Here is a 16,642-nt window from a genome sequence, read left to right as displayed (position 1 = left end):
AACCCATTGTCATAACACAAGTCTTCAGGCATTAATTATTGCTTGAAGAGGACCATGGGTAGAGCAGGGATATGGGGATGCAACTTTAACCCTGCCACTCCGCTCAAGCCCCGATCTTCCAAGGTTCTCATTTGGCTGAGGGAGCCTTCCCAAATAGAAATACAAGGCTCTCTGCTGTAGCTGTTTGCAGAGGCCAGAGAAATCACAGGGCTATGGGGGCAGAGCTAAATGTGCATCTGAATAGGTGTTTATCCAATCAGGTATAGGGAACCGAGGGCCCTCCAGATATTGTTGGACTCCAGCTCCTATCATTCCTGTCAGTGTGGCAAATGGTCAGGGATGATGTAGAAGAAGAAGAAGAAGAAGAAGAAGAAGAAGAAGAAGAAGAAGAAGAGGAGGAGGAGGAGGAGGAGGAGGAGGAGGAGGAGGAGGAGGAGGAGTTTGGATTTGATATCCCGCCTTTCACTCCCTTTAAGGCGTCTCAAAGCGGCTAACATTCTCCTTTCCCTTCCTTCTCCACAACAAACACTCTGTGAGGTGAGTGGGGCTGAGAGACTTCAAAGAAGTGTGACTAGCCCAAGGTCACTCAGCAGCTGCATGTGGAGGAGCGGAGATGTGAACCCAGTTCACCAGATTACAAGTCCACCGCTCTTAACCACTACACCACACTGGCTCTCATGTGTGTTGCAGTCCAGCAATAACTGGGATGCACCAGGTTCTAGAGCAATTCTGCTCTAGATGTTTTTCTGGCCTACCCAAAGGGTGCTTCTGTAGTTGTGAACTTTTGCCCTATTATTATTATTGTTGTTGTTATTATTATTATTATTATTATTTTACTTATTAAATTTGTATACAATACTGCCCTTCTTACACAGATCTCAGGGCGGTTCACAACATAAATGCTCTTAGTAAGTTGTTTGCTTGTTTACTTTTTATTTAGGCTGAAGTAGATTCAGTTGATGCCCTAGAGAAATATCGTGGAAAATGCGAACCTACGTTTCTCTTTTATGCTGTAAGTTGGTACTGAGATGTCTTTTAAACCTGTTTGACTTTAAACTTGCTCCACTATGCTCTGGTGTGTATTATGTATTAAACATGTGTTTTTGCTCGTATCAATGAATTTGAACTTGCTGGCAGCTGGAGATAATGTATATGTTGTTGCTGGGAATCGTATTTTTATATTTCAGATATTACCCTAGTTTGTATTTCCCCTCATTCTCTATGCATACGGTAACCTAAAATACTTTCCACAGTAGTTGTAACTTACGTAGCTTATATAAATGTATATGCCTCTGACCGTAAGATTAAACAAGACAGAGATTAGGATGCTAAAAATATTAAGAATGTAATTAGTAGTGTCTGAATAAATTAGGCATCTTAGGGTAAAGGGGGGAAAGCCTTCAAGAGAGATTAGCACACTTAGCAATTATCCACTCCTCCATTTGTTGGTGCAAATAGCAACCAGGTTTTCTGCAGTTTGCCATTCCTTCTGATTCATTGCTAAAGAGTGGGGCAAAGCAAAACTGCTCTGATCCTTGCCTACAATGCAGAAGTATGAACGAGCCCGAAACAGGTTGGCCTTGTGGTACTGCTCTGCTAGGTGGCTGCTACGCACAGGAAACTCTGTCAGAAGAACGTTGCTCAGAGTATGTAGCTCCTGGGAAGTTGAGGGAACACATAGGACCTTCAAAACAATTTGTGGTGTGGCGTGTTCCCCGTTCAAGATTACAACTACTCCATTTCTCTTCCTCATCCCAGTGTTCTTATCACTCTGCAGTCGGACAGCATTCCATGGCCAATTATCACAATTGGCCCACTCTGCAGGGTTCCCCCCCCCCCAATAGTTCTTGTACTTCTTCAGACAGTTTCTCGAGTCTCCTTCCTGTGTGGGAGTGTTGTTCCTTTGGTTATGTAAGCAATGCCACTCACAACCTAAGCACTGGAAGTGGAAGAGGATGATATGCTTGCTTCCTGTGGAACGGGTCGTACTACAAATTAATAGGATGAGTCAGCTAAAACATTTACTCCAAGTAGTGTGGAAGTCAAATAACTTGACTTTAATGGATTGGGGGCAATAAATTATCTCTGGGTAAATTATTTTATGGTGCAATAAAATACATGTCTACTCAGAAGTAAGTCCCACTGATTCCAATGAGGCTTACTGCTAGGTAAGTGGGTTTAGGATTGCAGCCCAAATCGTTCTTACAAGTTTGCCAACCAGTTAAGGAATTAAATTTGCATACATTTGCATGTGCCTAAAAACATTGTTTCTGAAGGAAGAAGCATCTCCTCTTTGTTTTTTTGACATTGCGGAGATAAGGGGAATACCTGTTTTAAGATAGTGCTTGACTTCTTCAGTTTTTACAAGTGTTTATATTAAAAATAATTATTCTTTCTAATCTGCCTCATTACTTGGGACCACTTTCTAGCTAGTTAAAACAAGGTTCTGTTTATTGATCAAACCAATGAAATGGTTCGGCCTTGCAACCCTTGCTACCTGTGAGGCATCCCATGCGTCAATCCTCTCCTTCCTCTTGTTCTGTGATTCTGGGTCTTCAACTAACAACAGGAGAGGTTGGAAATCAGTCCATGCTTAAAATCTAAACTATTTTTTGCTGTCTTTATAGCAGCGTAGCATTTGTTGGCAGGAAAAGAAGACCCAGACTCCACCACTGGTAATATTAATGCTTGTGTTGACGCAAATTACGTTTGTAAACTATATTGGCAATTATTTTCTATTTTCTGTCAGGGGGGAGAGTTGGTAGCAGTTATAAGAGGAGCAAATGCACCATTGCTACAGAAAACAATTCAGGAGCAGCTAGAGGCAGAAAAGAAGGTCTTGGATCATGGAACAGATAGAGTGGTGGTAATCTAACCCCTTCAATTTCATTTAATTTTCTTTTAAGTTGTGTCTTTGATTAGAGTTGTGGGCAGGGGGGTTGTGGGCCATCTAGTTTAAAGCCCTGCTTATTTGAATCCCCGCCACGGGGTGAGCTCCCTTTGCTCAGTCCCATCTCCTGCCCACCTAGCAGTTCGAAAGCACGTCAAAGTGCAAGTAGATAAATAGGTACCACTCCAGTGGGAAGGTAAACAGCGTTTCCGTGCGCTGCTCTGGTTTGCCAGAAGTGGCTTAGTCTTCCTGGCCACATGACCCGGAAGCTGTACGCCAGCTCCCTTGGCCAATAAAGCGAGATGAGCGCTGCAACCCCAGAGTCGGTCACAACTGGACCTAATCGTCAGGGGTCCCTTTACCTTTAATGCAAGAAATCCAGAGCAAAGCCTCCTCTGCAAGTGGCTGTCTGCTTGAACACCTCTAACAAGGGAGAGACCACCACTCCTCAAGGTTGACTATTGTTGAACTGTTTGTACTGTTAAGAGGTTTCTCCTAATGTTTGCTGCCTCTTAGCTGGTCCATCAACTGTTGTTATCAGCTGATGTTCCTAGGTCCTTGTTTCCAAATTCTGTGTAGAATTCTACCGATAGTGAACCATGACTGGGACGTAACTCTGCTTCCATTGTTATCTCAGTTTTAATGTTGCCTAGTGTGTGTCTACTTGAAGGGAAAGAAACTGAATAAAAAAGTGAGAGTAGTCATGTCCTTCAAATAGATACCCAGTTTCCACTTGCTGGAGAATGGAGATTCTGAAAGGAGTGATCCTATGGCCTAGAGCCTGCCATCCTATCCTCTTTTGTCAAGTGTTTTGCCTTTTGGTGTTTAGCAGAGGAAGGGAGAAGGTTTTGATTCCCTGGTAGGGTCCAGCACTGGGCCTGAGAGTCCTGGCTCAAGGATACTGAGTTCAGAGTTCCATTTCTTATGGTCTTGACATCTGATAGGAATAGTAATAATAATAATAATAATAATAATAATTTATTTATACCCTGCCCATCTGGCTGGGCTTTCCCAGCCACTCTGGGCGGCTTCCAACAAAATATTAAAATACAGTAATGCATCAAACATTAAAAGCTGCCTTCAGATGTCTTCTAAAAGTCTGGTAGTTGTTCTCTTTGACATCTGGTGGGAGGGCGTTCCACAGGACGGGCGCCACTACCAAGAAGGCCCTCTGCCTGGTTCCCTGTAACTTGGCTTCTCGCAGTGAAAGAACCGCCAGAAGGCTCTTGGCACTGGACCTCAGTGTCTGGGCAGAACGATGGGGGTGGAGACGCTTCTTAAGGTATACTGGACCAAGGTTGTTTAGGGCTTTAAAGGTCAGCACCAACACTTTGAATTGTGCTTGGAAACGTACTGGGAGCCGCGTCTTTCAAGACCGGTGTTATGTGCTCTTGGCAGCCGCTCCCAGTCACCAGTCTAGCTGCCGGGTTCCACAGGGACCCTTCCCCCTCTAAGTATGTGTCCAAGTCACTGCTGATCATCTGGGTTATGGCATAAATGGCTCTGTATGCATAAACGTTATGGGTTTCAGAGGCTGCAGGAATCTCTGGCACCTGTGGAGAATGTTATGTGTCTCTTCCTCTGATCATCCTCTACTAACAGAGCATGTGCAGCTTCTTCCCTCAGCTCCTTAGTATTCATGAATTCAACAACACATTCATTATCCATCAGATTGTAACCATTTGTTAATAAAAACCAGCTCCAGAGATAAAAACTGTAAAAAAATACTAATAGATCACATTTTGGAAAAATGGACAAAACACACCACCAACGAAACAAAAAAACCCCTATTACTAAAAATAACCATTGTCTATTACATAACACTAGTCTTCATTAAAATGTAGTTTTTCTAAAATAGTCTGCAACCAACACCCTTGTATGCTTTGATACTAGATCCAGGATGAAGCGATTCCTAAAGAAGTGAGTACTGCCATTGAGGGGGAGGAAGCAGAAGATGGGGAAGAAGAGGAGGAGGAGGAAGAAGAAGCAGGTATTTGGCTGTACTCAGTGGCATATAGGTAATACCATTTATATAGTTTAAAAATTATCCTTGCACAAGAAGGTAAGCAATCTCTCAGATTGGATTTTTGCCACTGCTCTACTTTAGATTTTGTCACTGATATTACTCATCCCAGAAGGAGCATCTTCTGGGTTTATGTAGATAAATGAGGCTTGTGTTGTCAAATTTCTTGGTAAAACTGTGAATGCTGAGTTGCAGCAAAGTCTAAGGGACTAGGCTCCATCGCTTAGAAAATGTCACTTTCTCTCCTCCCAGTATGCTTGAGAAAACCATTCTTATGACACATTTTGGGCTATCATAGTACTAGGCTTAGATGGTTAAAAAAAAAACCCCCAAGAAAAACTGAAAGAGTATTTAATTTTACAGTTTTATACTGATCCAAAAGGCCAAAGCAATTTCACAGTGTAAATATCAGGCAGATATCCCTCCTTTGATGTTCTTCCAGGGTCTGCTTTCTTCTTATGCTAATTTCCTCTCATGCTTTCTTCCTAGATTAATTCACCAATTGATGCTTTCTGGAACTGGCTTTCTCACTATCATTTGGAGCTGATGAGTAATGTTACAGACAAGTTTTCTCTAATATAAGTGTAAAAAATTAAATGGCTACATATTGCCATAAGCAGCAGCAATGTGTTTCAGGTTGGAGTAGTCTATGAAAAGAATTACAGATGTTTAGGAAAGCCTGGTTACAAATCTGACTATCAGGTTAATACTATGCAAGACAGCATATATGAAGATATGGACGGTAGGAGAGCTTTGCTGGGCTTATCTCATTCAATATCAGATCAAAGGCTTATTTAACCCTGCATCCTGTTCCCCATATGTGTCTATGGAAAGCTCAAAAGCTGGGTAAGAGAACAATAGCTTTCTGCTGCAGTTGTTCCCCTAGAATGAGCACTCTGAGCTATGATGTCTCTGATCCTACAGGCAATATGCAAACATCATAATCTGTAGCCACTGACATGACACACATCATGATGATGATGTGTGTCACACAGGTTTGTCATGTACCTAGTGTGGTGTCCTCAGGTGCGCTGGGGAATACTATCCTGTTGTCATGTACAATTGTCAGTCTAGTCAGCTTTTGTACATGGTTACATCATCTTGTCCTGTACCAGAGGCAGCAAAATGTCTTGGGTCAGGCCTGTCTCTGATTGAACCCTGGATTAAAGGCTTTCCAAACAGAACAGAGCTGATATAACAGTTCTGCAAACCCTTTGGATATATGTGAATAAGCAAAACTGTAAACTTGATGAAGAAACTGTAAACTTTCACAACAGAAATGTTATGATTGATCTTGCACAGTGTTGGTTTTGTCACTGGAATCAATTTTCTAAGCTTAGTAGGGACTGAAAGATTTATCAACATGTGAATTTACAGTGGCTGTGTTGAATTCTGATATGGTGGCTCATGCAGTACTTGCCGGATTGGAAGTATGACTTTTTGTGAGACTGGGAAACCACTAAACACACATTTGCTTCTTGTGGTTATTATTATCAGTGACTCATGCATTTTCTGGCATTGCTTTTCTCTTTGAGAATACTTGCACCTGATTACTGTTTTAATAAAGAAATTCAAGTAATTACAGATTTGTTTTTCTTTTCCACATCCACAATTTAGGGCTCTGCTATCTGGCCTTAACAGAAAGTCATGAGATGCTTCATGGCAAAGAAACCATGAGGATTCCTTTGTGCAAAGGAGGTCCACCACTAGGCAGGGAGCGGGTGACGCTGTGGTCTAAACCACTGAGCCTCCTGGGCTTGCCGATTGGAAGGTCTGCTGTTCGAATCTGCACAGAGGGGCGAGCTCTTGTTGCTCTGTCCCAGCTTCTGCCAACCTAGCAGTTCGAAAGCATACCAGTACAAGTAGAAAAATAGGTACCACTGTGGTGAGAAGTTAAACTGCATTTCTGTGCACTCTGGCACTTGTCATGGTGTCCTGTTGCCCCAGAAGTGGTTTAGTCATGCTGGCCACATGACTTGGAAAGCTGTCTGCGGACAAACACCGGCTCCCTCGGCCTGAAGTGAGATGAGCACCACACTCCATAGTCACCTTCATCTGGATTTAACCATCTAGGGGTTCTTTACTTTTACTCTCACCATAGAGGTCTCCAAATGGAAAGAACAACAGTCCAACCAGGATGAGCCATCATAATTGACATTGCATAATCCTACTACCAAATAAGACTCAATGAGTTCAATGGGATTTAATTCCAGTTAATTGGCCCCTAGTTAGTGTGGGTGGTGCTGTGGTCTAAACCACTGAGCCTAGGGCTTGCTGATCAGAAGGTCGGCGGTTCGAATCCCGCGATGGGGTGAGCTCCCATTGCTCAGTCCCACCCAGTGGCGTAGCGTGGGTTGTCAGCGCCCGGGGCAAGGCAAGTAATTTGCGCCCCCTAACCCGTGGATTTGCGCCCCCTAACCCCCAGATGTTGCGCCCGGTGCGGCTGGCCCCCCCTGCACCCCCCACGCTACGCCACTGATTTAAATATACCTTTGTTAAGAAACCGGAGGCCTTCCTCTTGGGCATTGTCGGCCAGAAAGTGTTAAAAAAGGACAGAAGTTTCTTTATGTATGCGACAACAGCAGCAAGAATACTTATTGCAAAGTATTGGAAGACACAAGACTTGCCCACACTGGAAGAGTGGCAGACGCAATTGATGGACTATATGGAATTGGCTGAAATGACTGGCAGAATCCGAGACTTGGGAGAAGAAACAATGGAAGAGGACTGGAAGAAGTTTAAGGACTATTTACAAAAACATTATAAGTTGTATGAATGTTAAGTATTTGCACGATTTAGAAAATATCAGTTCCAGCAAATAGACTTTGTAAAATAGAAAATTAAGTTATAAGTAAGAAAAGGTCGAAATTTAAGGCAACACTACGTTTAATTTTAAGGTATGAGCAATTGATAAAAATTGTTTTAAATTTAGAAGTATAATATTTGGAAAGTACAAAATAAGGTATGAAACAAGGTAATAATTTGCTGACATTCTTATTATAAATAATGCAGGGTAAGGAGATGTGAGGAAGTCCAATCAGTTATATAAGAAAAGTTGTACTGAATGGTTGGTTATATTTTTCTCTTTTTTCTTTTTTATTTCTTTCTTTCTATATGGCTCTTTGGTATTTTGGTTCTGGCTTTTTGGTGTAGGGATCTTGTATTATGTATTTGAAAATTTAATAAAATATTTATAAATAAATGAATATTTTTATGGGTGTGGACAATGAGGAGCGTTTCTTATGCTTAATATCTGCAACACATTGAGTGCTCGTCCAGAAAAGTTGAGACTCACCCTCCAGTGCTATGCTCATGAGGCGCTTTCCTTCTCGTTGCTTAGGACTCCGTAGCAGCGGGGGAACCGCCAAAAAAGCCCCTTCGGGCGCACGGGAGGAGCGAGCCGCCCGCTTTCCCGCCCTCGCCGGCCTCCTGGGGCGCACGCAGCGCTCGCGCCCTCCGCAGCCCGCCCAAACGCGCGCCAATGCCGGGCGACGCGCCCCCTCCGGGAAGCGCGACGTAGGCGCCGCTCCTGCACCCGACGGCCTTTTCTGCAGGGCTTCTAGCGGCAAGCGAGTGTGCGCGCAGAAGGCGGCGCCTGGGCTGGGGAGCGCGCAGCCTCGTCCTTTCCTTCGCAGCCAGCACTGTGAGAGAGAGAGTGAGCCACCAGGACCAGGTAGGGGCAGAGAGCTCCGAGTGCGCCCCCAAAAATGTTGCGCCCGGTGCGGCTGGCACCCCTTGCACCCCCCACGCTACGCCACTGGTCCCACCTCCTGCCAACCTAGCAGTTCAAAAGCACATCAAAGTGCAAGTAGATAAATACCTCCAGTGGGAAGGTAAACGCTGTTTCCATGTGCTGCTCTGATTTCGCCAGAAGTGGCTTAAGTCATGCTGGCCACATGACCTGGAAAAACTGTCTGCCGCCAAACGTCAGCTCCCTCAGTCAGTAAAGCGAGATGAGCACTGCAACCCCAGAGTTGTTCACGACTGGACTTAACTGTCTGGGGTCCTTTACCTTTTTTTTAGTACCTTTACCTTAGCTGATACCATGCACACTCCTTAGAATGTAACATACTAAGGTGTATCTCAGTATCTTAATTGGTGTCTTGTACACTCCTACCATAAAAGGTGTAGAGAAGAAAACGCCACTCCAGAAAGCACAAAATGGAGCAATATCACCAGCCACACACATGGTTAGTATCCATAACAATGTGAGCATTCAGCTGCTGTATCTTGACATTCCTGTCCCAGGACCAGCTGTCTGGGATGCCTGAATATCAGCTAGCTAGCTGCATGGGAGGCTACTTGAGAAGAAGGGGAAGTGGGTAGAAGCACATTCCTGGATCAGGGCCTGACTTGGAGGCAGGAAGGAAGGAATGGAGCTTTAGCTCTTGTATAAACTCGCAGCTTGAGTTGCCTCATTGCTGAAGCATCAGTGCTGTTCTAAACTGTAACCCCTCCCATCAGCATACAAATCAGTATGGCTAATTTGACCCAGCAACACCCACCCACCCCGCCCTGCAACCAACCAACCAACCATGCCCTGGGCCCTCTGTTCTCTCGATTTGTCAGCAAAAATAAGCTCCGGTCATATGCTGTGCAAAAGAATGGAAGTTCGTAGACTTGATTACAGACTTGACTGTGACAAAACTAGAATTCCTTCCTGTTTTCCACCCTCTTAATCTCTGGGGGCATTAGCCACCACGGATAGCCTGCCTGCTAACTGAGTTAAATCAATGGTCCATCCAGCTTGGTATTGTTTACACTGACTGGTGATAGTGGCTCTTCTGGGTTTCAGATGGGTCTGTTTTTCAGTCCTACTTGGAGATGGCCAGGAATGAACCTAATATTCTGTTGGAAGCCGCCCAGAGTGGCTGGGGAAACCCAGCCAGATGGGCGGGGTATAAATAATAAATTATTATTATTATTGGACCTTCTACATGCAAAGCAAATGCTCTGCCACTGACCTTCAGCACTTCTGCACTTCTGCAACTGTTACCTATTGGCAACTATTAGTCCCCTGTCATCCCATCATAAATGGCGTAAAATACCCTTATGCAGCCTCCTCCTCTTATTTGTTTTTAGATGATGAGCACGAGTTGCCGTTAGAGGAGGCATATCTATTATGCATATGCAAATGAGCTGTCAGTTAGGGAAATCCTTTTTATCTAATTTACTCAGATTGCAGGCTAAAACCCCACCCCCGAATTTATCTAACGGATCCAACGTCGCCGCTCTATCAGAACCTATTGAATCAGGAACTGTTAATAATGCACTATTACATGAACTGCCCCCGCCCCCCGCTCTATTTAATATTTGAGGTTGTTGAACCTCGGAGCAGCAGCTTAAACCGCGTCCCGCGCCGAAACCTTAAATCGTATTGAATTAAAAACCACGACAGCCAGCAGCCGCGAATTTACGCTCTCGGATGCATCTCTCTTCGGCGCCAGAAGGGGGCGCTGCGAGATTGAAGGCCCGCTTGGCCCGAGCTTGAGCGTCCCCTTTAAAGCAGACGCCGGGCGGAGAAGCTGCGCTTGGGCCGGGCGGAAGTAAGTGGCGACGGCGGCGGCGGCGGGTGCGGAATGGCTGGCGTTTCGAGGGCGCCCCCGAAGATGTGGGCTGGTGAGCCTTGTTCCTTTGCCTCGCTGGCTCAGGAGTCGGGGGGCCGAGGGCGGGCGCCTCCCAGTTTCCCAGCAGGCGGCTTGGCTGGCCTTGTGTGGGGCGTAGCCCTTAAGGCAGACTCGCCCCGCACCCCCGTCCCTGGCCATGGCGATGCCTGTCGCTTCTAACATGGCCCGTTCCTGCTCTGTGCTGCGGCGTCCTAGAGGAGGGCGCCTGGGTTTTGTGGGGCGGGGAAGGGAATCCCCGGAAACCCCTCTCTCCCAGCCTGTGGGGTGGCTGCTGTGGGGCTTTGCTCCCAGAAGTGGCACCTTCGGGTGGGTGACTGAACATGCCTCCGTGGAGCTCTCGGGTGCTTTGCCCCGCACCCACCCACTTTGAAACTTCATTGTGATTACGTTGAGAAGCGGCCAAGCTCTTACATTGACTGCTGCAAATGACACAACCTCAGGCTTCCTTAGGAGGACAAAAGCAGGGATTGAGAACCTGTGGCTTTTTCTGGACTCTCCCAACTCCTGTCAGCCCCTGTCAGGTGGCTGATGCTGGTCGGAGATGATAGGATCTGTAGGGGGAAACATCTGGACGGCTGACGTTCCTGATTTAATGGCAGGCTTCTGAGCCGTCATTGAACCGGGAAGCGAATGATGGGGTGAGGAAGTCATATGTTTCAATGCGAGGTCCCAGAGTTTCCCTTGTAGGCACCTTCTAGCTTGTGGGTGATGTAGGGCAGCAGCTGGGATAGCTCAGTCGGTGGTAGGGCATGAGACTCTATCTCAGAGCTGTGGGTTGGAGCCCCACATTGGGTGAAATATTCCTGCATTGCAGGGGGTTGGACTAGATGAACCTCATGGTCCCTTCTAACTCTGATTCTATGATCTAAGAGTGGGGGTTGGGGGGAGAGAATAATGTTTCTAAAAGAATTTATACTCTGCATTTTGGCCCTAACAAGGACCTCCAAAATGGCTTGCAACTTAAACGGTATGAGTTGTTATCCAGACACAGAGAGGAGATCAGTATGGTTTGTGTTAGTCTGCACAGCTGACATCTTGGTGTCAATGCATGCCTGCCTTAGGATAACACATAGCTACTGTTACTTTCATATTTTTGATGTAGTACAAAAGTGAAGCAGTTGTGTGGAAATCTCACCCTTATGTTTAAGTAGGAGTTCTTAGCCGTGACTTTTCACTTGTAGTCTGCGTATTGTCCACTGCTGCAGGTTTTCTCTGATGATTTCTATGTATCCCTGTTGTAAATGTGGCATGTGAACCGTTCTATATCAGTTATAGGTGTTTGGGCTCTGGAAGCAGATGTACTTTAAACTTCCCTCCTATCAAGTGGCTGCTTTTTGACAGCTGGGAACAAGAAAGATGGAAGATGAGCTCAAGATGGAGAGTCAAAACCTTGACCAAGATCAAGGTCCCTTTGTGGTGGATGAATCAAGTCAGCAGCCATTGTGCCAGGAAACCTCTTCCCCCAAGCTGTCTGTGACTGAACTGAGTAGAGAGTTGGACTCCAAGAGTGAGCTGGTAAGACATTGCTGCCTGTCTTTTGTCTAAGAAGTGAATTGTTGCTGTTGTTCATTATACATTGTTATGTGCTACTGTTTGCTTTTGTAGTGCTAGCTAATCGGGATTTTAAAAAAATATATGTTATGTTCATGGCATAACAACCTCTTTACACATGCACAAAATATTTTAATGGGAGTTTTATTTCTTCAGATTTTTGGATTGGATCATACATTAATATCTTGTTTGGTTCATGTAGTTGCAGTGGGTTGGTTCCAGAGAAGTGTAGTCAGGACTCCACTTGGGAAACAGGGCTTTCCCCCCTCCTCATACTCCTTGTGCTTCCCCCAAAAAACCACTCTTGGAGTTATAGGGACTCTCTGGAATAGTATGGGATGTGGTGCCAGAAATGAATATACTTTCAGAAGCTTGCCAGAAACTTGTGTCAGAAGCTTGCTTAAGACACACACACACACACACACACACACACACACACACACACACACTTTGTATCTCCTCTAACTATAGGGAAAAGAGGCATTGGTTTGTGGCCAGAGTGCTTTTTTAGCATCAGAAATCAAGCTTACAGTGCTTTACTTCACACACTGAAAAGTATTAGACAAACTGCAGAGTGACTGGAAGTCATCTACTGTACTGTGTCATCTATTATCTGTTCTAAGATGCTGTGTCTAGTATGTTTTGGGATGCTTTTGCTGCTGAATGGGTAGATTTGTTACATCACATGGGTTGTTCTCTTATTTTGAGGTGGATGAAGATGGCTGAGTCCTGGAAGATTAACACTCCCCCCACCCCCCACCCCGCAATATAAGTCCCAGACATTCCTAAAGTGAAAGGGAAAAAGTGGGGACTATAACAATAATTAAAATGTTCTTAAAGCAAATAGGAATTGAGGATTTGGAGTTTTCATTCGGGGGGGGGAGTTTTCAGACAAACAATAATTATTGTGTGTACAGACTTCCTTCAGTCATAACAGTTCCCAAAGTGGCTTTCAGTGAACCAAAGCTAAAAACAGTTCTCAAAATAATAAATTGCTTAAAGGTGGCACTGGATGTATGCATTATTATACCTTCTTCCACTCCCAGATATTATTACTCAGGAGTAGGGACCCTCTGGCCTGCAGGCCAAGCTTGGCCCATAAGGCTGTTTCTCCCAAACCACACCCACTTGCCCCACACCTGGTATCATATGTGACAGATAGCTATGCAACTGTCAGAGCACAATTGGGAGCCTTATAATGCTCTCCTGATTGTTCAGTGGCAAAGGAAAGCAGGTTTTGATTCTACTGACCATTGGCTGATGGACTCTAGAGCCAAAGCCTCCTGAATCAGCTGTACATAGTGCTTTGAAGTCCTGACTTCAGAACTTCAAAGCACCCAATCACTTGACGACATTGTGACTTAAGGTGTTTGACAGCTGGGCAGTCTCCAGGGTCTGTGACCCCTGTTCTAGCTGCTCTCTTAACCCCTTCATATCCCACTTTATGTAGCTCTTAGGGATATTCAGATGCAGACTTTTGGAAGTGCTTATACAGCAGCTAAACAGGGATTGACAATTTGAGCAATGGAGACCGCAGTTCCAGTTCCTAAAGTGCCATCCTGCTGCAACAGAGGGGGAAGACGGACATGGTCATCCTTTTTCTGGTTCTCACCTTCAGGCTTTGGTGTTTTCATTACCAGAAAGTCCTGGGTTTTATGTTGTGTTTATGATCTGTGCATTTTTGTGGCACATATCTGGTGTTTACATAGTTTAAACTTTTGTTCAGCCCTAGATCATTACATTGATCAAATTCCCAGTTTTTCGTAGTGTGTGTACAGTAGCTCCCAATTGAAATTTTCCTTTTGAAAGCACCGATTTTCAGAAAAGAGCACCCAGGGAAGAGTGACTAGGAGCATGAAGCATTTCACTGTCAAAAGTGGTCAGCCAACATCTTCATGATGAAGCTTAAAAATGTTTCTTTTTTTGATATAGATAGATGACAAGGAGTTTGATATTCCTCAGGTTGATACTCCCCCAACACTGGAAAGTATTTTAAATGAGGTGAGTTGAGCAGGGTAGTACAAAACCCTTATTTGCACACTATGCTGGAAGAGCAAAATGCAAATGTGCAATTGCTCACAGACCAATTTATCATAACGTGACACTGCTCTTAAACTACCTTGGAGCTACCAAGCTCCTCTAAAAATTGGCAAAGCTGTTTAATTGGCATTGTGTGTTCTTTTCTCTCTCTGTGTGCCTTTCTGAACCCACCAGTAGGATTTTATTCAGCAATCTTTGAGCAAAGTCTGTCTTTCATCCCTGTCTAATACCATGCCTAACTGGCGCCTGGCAAACCCAGGCAGTACTGCTGTAAGTTACATTAGTGCATTGCAAGGCTGGATATAGCATGGTTGGCCAGCTATGTTATTTCTGTCTCTTTTTTAGACTGATGATGAAGAAGAGCCATTTGTTCTTGAGGATCCTTCCCTTCTAAATATTGATAACATTGACACTCACTCATATGATACTTCATCTGTAGCAAGCTCTGACAGCGGCGATAGAACACACCTGAAAAGGTAACTCTTTGTGGGCAAATGCCTTGATGTGGCTCCTTTGTGATCGATGCCATCACTGACAGTCTCCAGGAACTTACTTCATAGGATTGGTAACTTGCGCCCCACCATGGGAGAGGAGGTATGGCAGTTGCATGAGGGGGTGTAGAAAATGGCATAAGTGCCCTTCTCTCCTGTGCCACTCATGTCCTCACAGCTCCACCCCACTAGTAGCCTTCTGAGCTGACGTATCTGTGGTGTTGCACTGTTACATGTGTCATGGTAGCATTGCTGTTAGCCGCCCTGAGCCCAGCTTCGGCTGGGGAGGGCGGGATATAAATAAAATTTATTATTATTATTATTATTATTTGCATGGCTGCAGTGTATCCGGTGTTCTGCTGGCACAGTGGGACTTTAGCCGCTCATCTAGCAGTTTCTCACTATAGCACTGGGCTCTTAACTACATGTAGAGTTCTGAGAGATTGTCCTTACTTTACGAAGGAAGAAGAAACTTCGTGATTCTTTCTCCATCCATGGCTCTGTGATACGGCTGTCCCTTCTGAAAGGAATCTCTGCTCAGATAGTATCTGCAGCGGTAAGTAGCTTTTCTCCACTGCGGCAGATGAGCAACATGAGCAGTACACAAGTCGGAAGAGACAATAGTTAGGTGGTACACTTACGATATTCATGCAGCGGGTAGAAAAGGATAAACATGAAGTTTGTTTTCCTAGTCTACAACTAACTGGGGTCTAGGGATTTGGATATGCGGTCAAGCACACTATTCCACGGCCTCATGTTCTGTTTCTATTATTTATTTCTATTTATTTTATTTCATAATATTTATGCACCGCTTGATTTGTAAAAAAAACCAAAAACCCTCAAAGCATTCTAGTGTTGTATCTGACTGTCACGTGGGTTAAAAAGAGCTCTGGTAAACTCGCAGGTGTTAGTTTGAGAATCCTGAAAAAAACGATTCTCTGGGTAATTTTAGGACTGGGTGTGAGCTCCTTTTAACTCCATACTGGTGATGGTCACACATAATGGTAAACCCAGGAGGAGGCTGCTTCTAGCCCCTGCATTTTGTAGCTTTGGGGTATTTTCCATCTGTGGGAAAAGCAAAATCCACTCTGGAGTGAGCAGAACCCTTTTCTGCGCAGTCATAACCTGATGGAATTCCCATATGGAATTAATCTGGTTGTGGGGGGTGTTTGAGTCAGAGCTTCAGCTTCTTAATGGCAAGTGTAGGCTTAAGTTTGAACCAGATGACCCTCAAGACAGTTCCAACTCTACAATTCTATGATTCTGTTATTTCAAATGGCAAGTTGGGAAGCCTCACATGATTATATCTGATATATATGCAGATTATTTTGTGTTTCACACTTATGATTATTGATGCTAGTTGCATAATATATCCTTCTCTTTTAGGCCAAAGTGGATGCTGGCTTACCCACTGCAATTGTAAGTTTATGAATAATTATACAATGCTTGTTTCATTTTTGACGTTCTTAAAGCCTTGCTCCTAGATACAGTATTTTTGCAGACCCTGTTTCTTTCCAAAAGTATTTCATTTGTATTACTATATAGAATGAATGAATAGATGTGAATAATCCATGTAACAAAATAAAGGACCCAAAGCAGTGCACACAATCTGGCACTCCAGTAACCCTTGCAGTAGCTGTGATAAGCAACATTTGGGTGTAAAGCTAAGCTATGGATTGCCAGGCTTGGGGGCTCCTTAGCCATGAGAAAGAAATGGGAAACTCTTGTTTTTAAATCAACCTCTTTTATCTGAGTTTGGTAGTACCTGGTCAATCTGGAGTTAGCCTTAACCATAGTTTATTGAAACAACCCAACTTAAAACCATGGGGTGGGATTCATTGTTGTGCTTTGATGAATGTTTGCACAAGCCTTGCAGCTTGCCAGATGGAACAGCCCCCCTCTCCTTCCCCTGTGTGCTGTTCTGGAGGTTCTGACACCTCCAGAGCCAATTTCAGGCACACAAAGAGAGCTAGGAGGGAAGCCCTGTTGCACGAATGGAAGTCCTTATGTAGGGCTTCTG

General features: G+C 44.5%; 2 protein-coding genes across 5 annotated transcripts in view; both read left to right on the top strand.

Annotated features, from left to right (window-relative positions):
• Positions 1-212: 212 nt before the first annotated feature.
• Positions 213-6,593, top strand: LOC309370630 (thioredoxin domain-containing protein 6-like; the record flags this gene model as incomplete). The annotated part of the gene is made up of 5 exons (XM_081912541.1): positions 213-260; positions 941-1,012; positions 2,750-2,866; positions 4,784-4,880; positions 5,403-6,593. The coding sequence occupies 5 exons, from the start codon at positions 213-215 to the stop codon at positions 5,405-5,407; spliced, it is 339 nt and encodes a 112-aa protein (XP_081768667.1). The 3' UTR covers positions 5,408-6,593.
• Positions 6,594-10,401: 3,808 nt separating this feature from the next.
• The window catches only part of VPS8 (VPS8 subunit of CORVET complex), a 93,104-nt gene continuing 86,863 nt past the window's right edge, over positions 10,402-16,642 (top strand). For 2 of the 4 annotated variants that reach the window (XM_081910311.1, XM_081910308.1), the window contains exons 1-6: positions 10,402-10,532; positions 11,810-12,055; positions 14,024-14,092; positions 14,477-14,607; positions 15,085-15,178; positions 16,009-16,041. In XM_081910311.1, coding sequence (XP_081766437.1) covers positions 11,897-12,055; positions 14,024-14,092; positions 14,477-14,607; positions 15,085-15,178; positions 16,009-16,041 — 486 coding nt within the window. In that variant the 5' untranslated portion in view covers positions 10,402-10,532; positions 11,810-11,896. The remainder of the gene's footprint in view (positions 10,533-11,809; positions 12,056-14,023; positions 14,093-14,476; positions 14,608-15,084; positions 15,179-16,008; positions 16,042-16,642) is intronic. The other 2 variants (XM_081910309.1, XM_081910310.1) reach the window with 2 other exon arrangements.

The sequence above is a fragment of the Podarcis melisellensis genome, assembly GCF_964234715.1.
Source record: "Podarcis melisellensis genome assembly, chromosome: 5".
NCBI lineage: Eukaryota > Metazoa > Chordata > Lepidosauria > Squamata > Lacertidae > Podarcis > Podarcis melisellensis.
The sequence above is the reverse complement of the archived record's forward strand: the minus strand, read 5'-3'. Positions and strand labels throughout refer to the sequence as shown.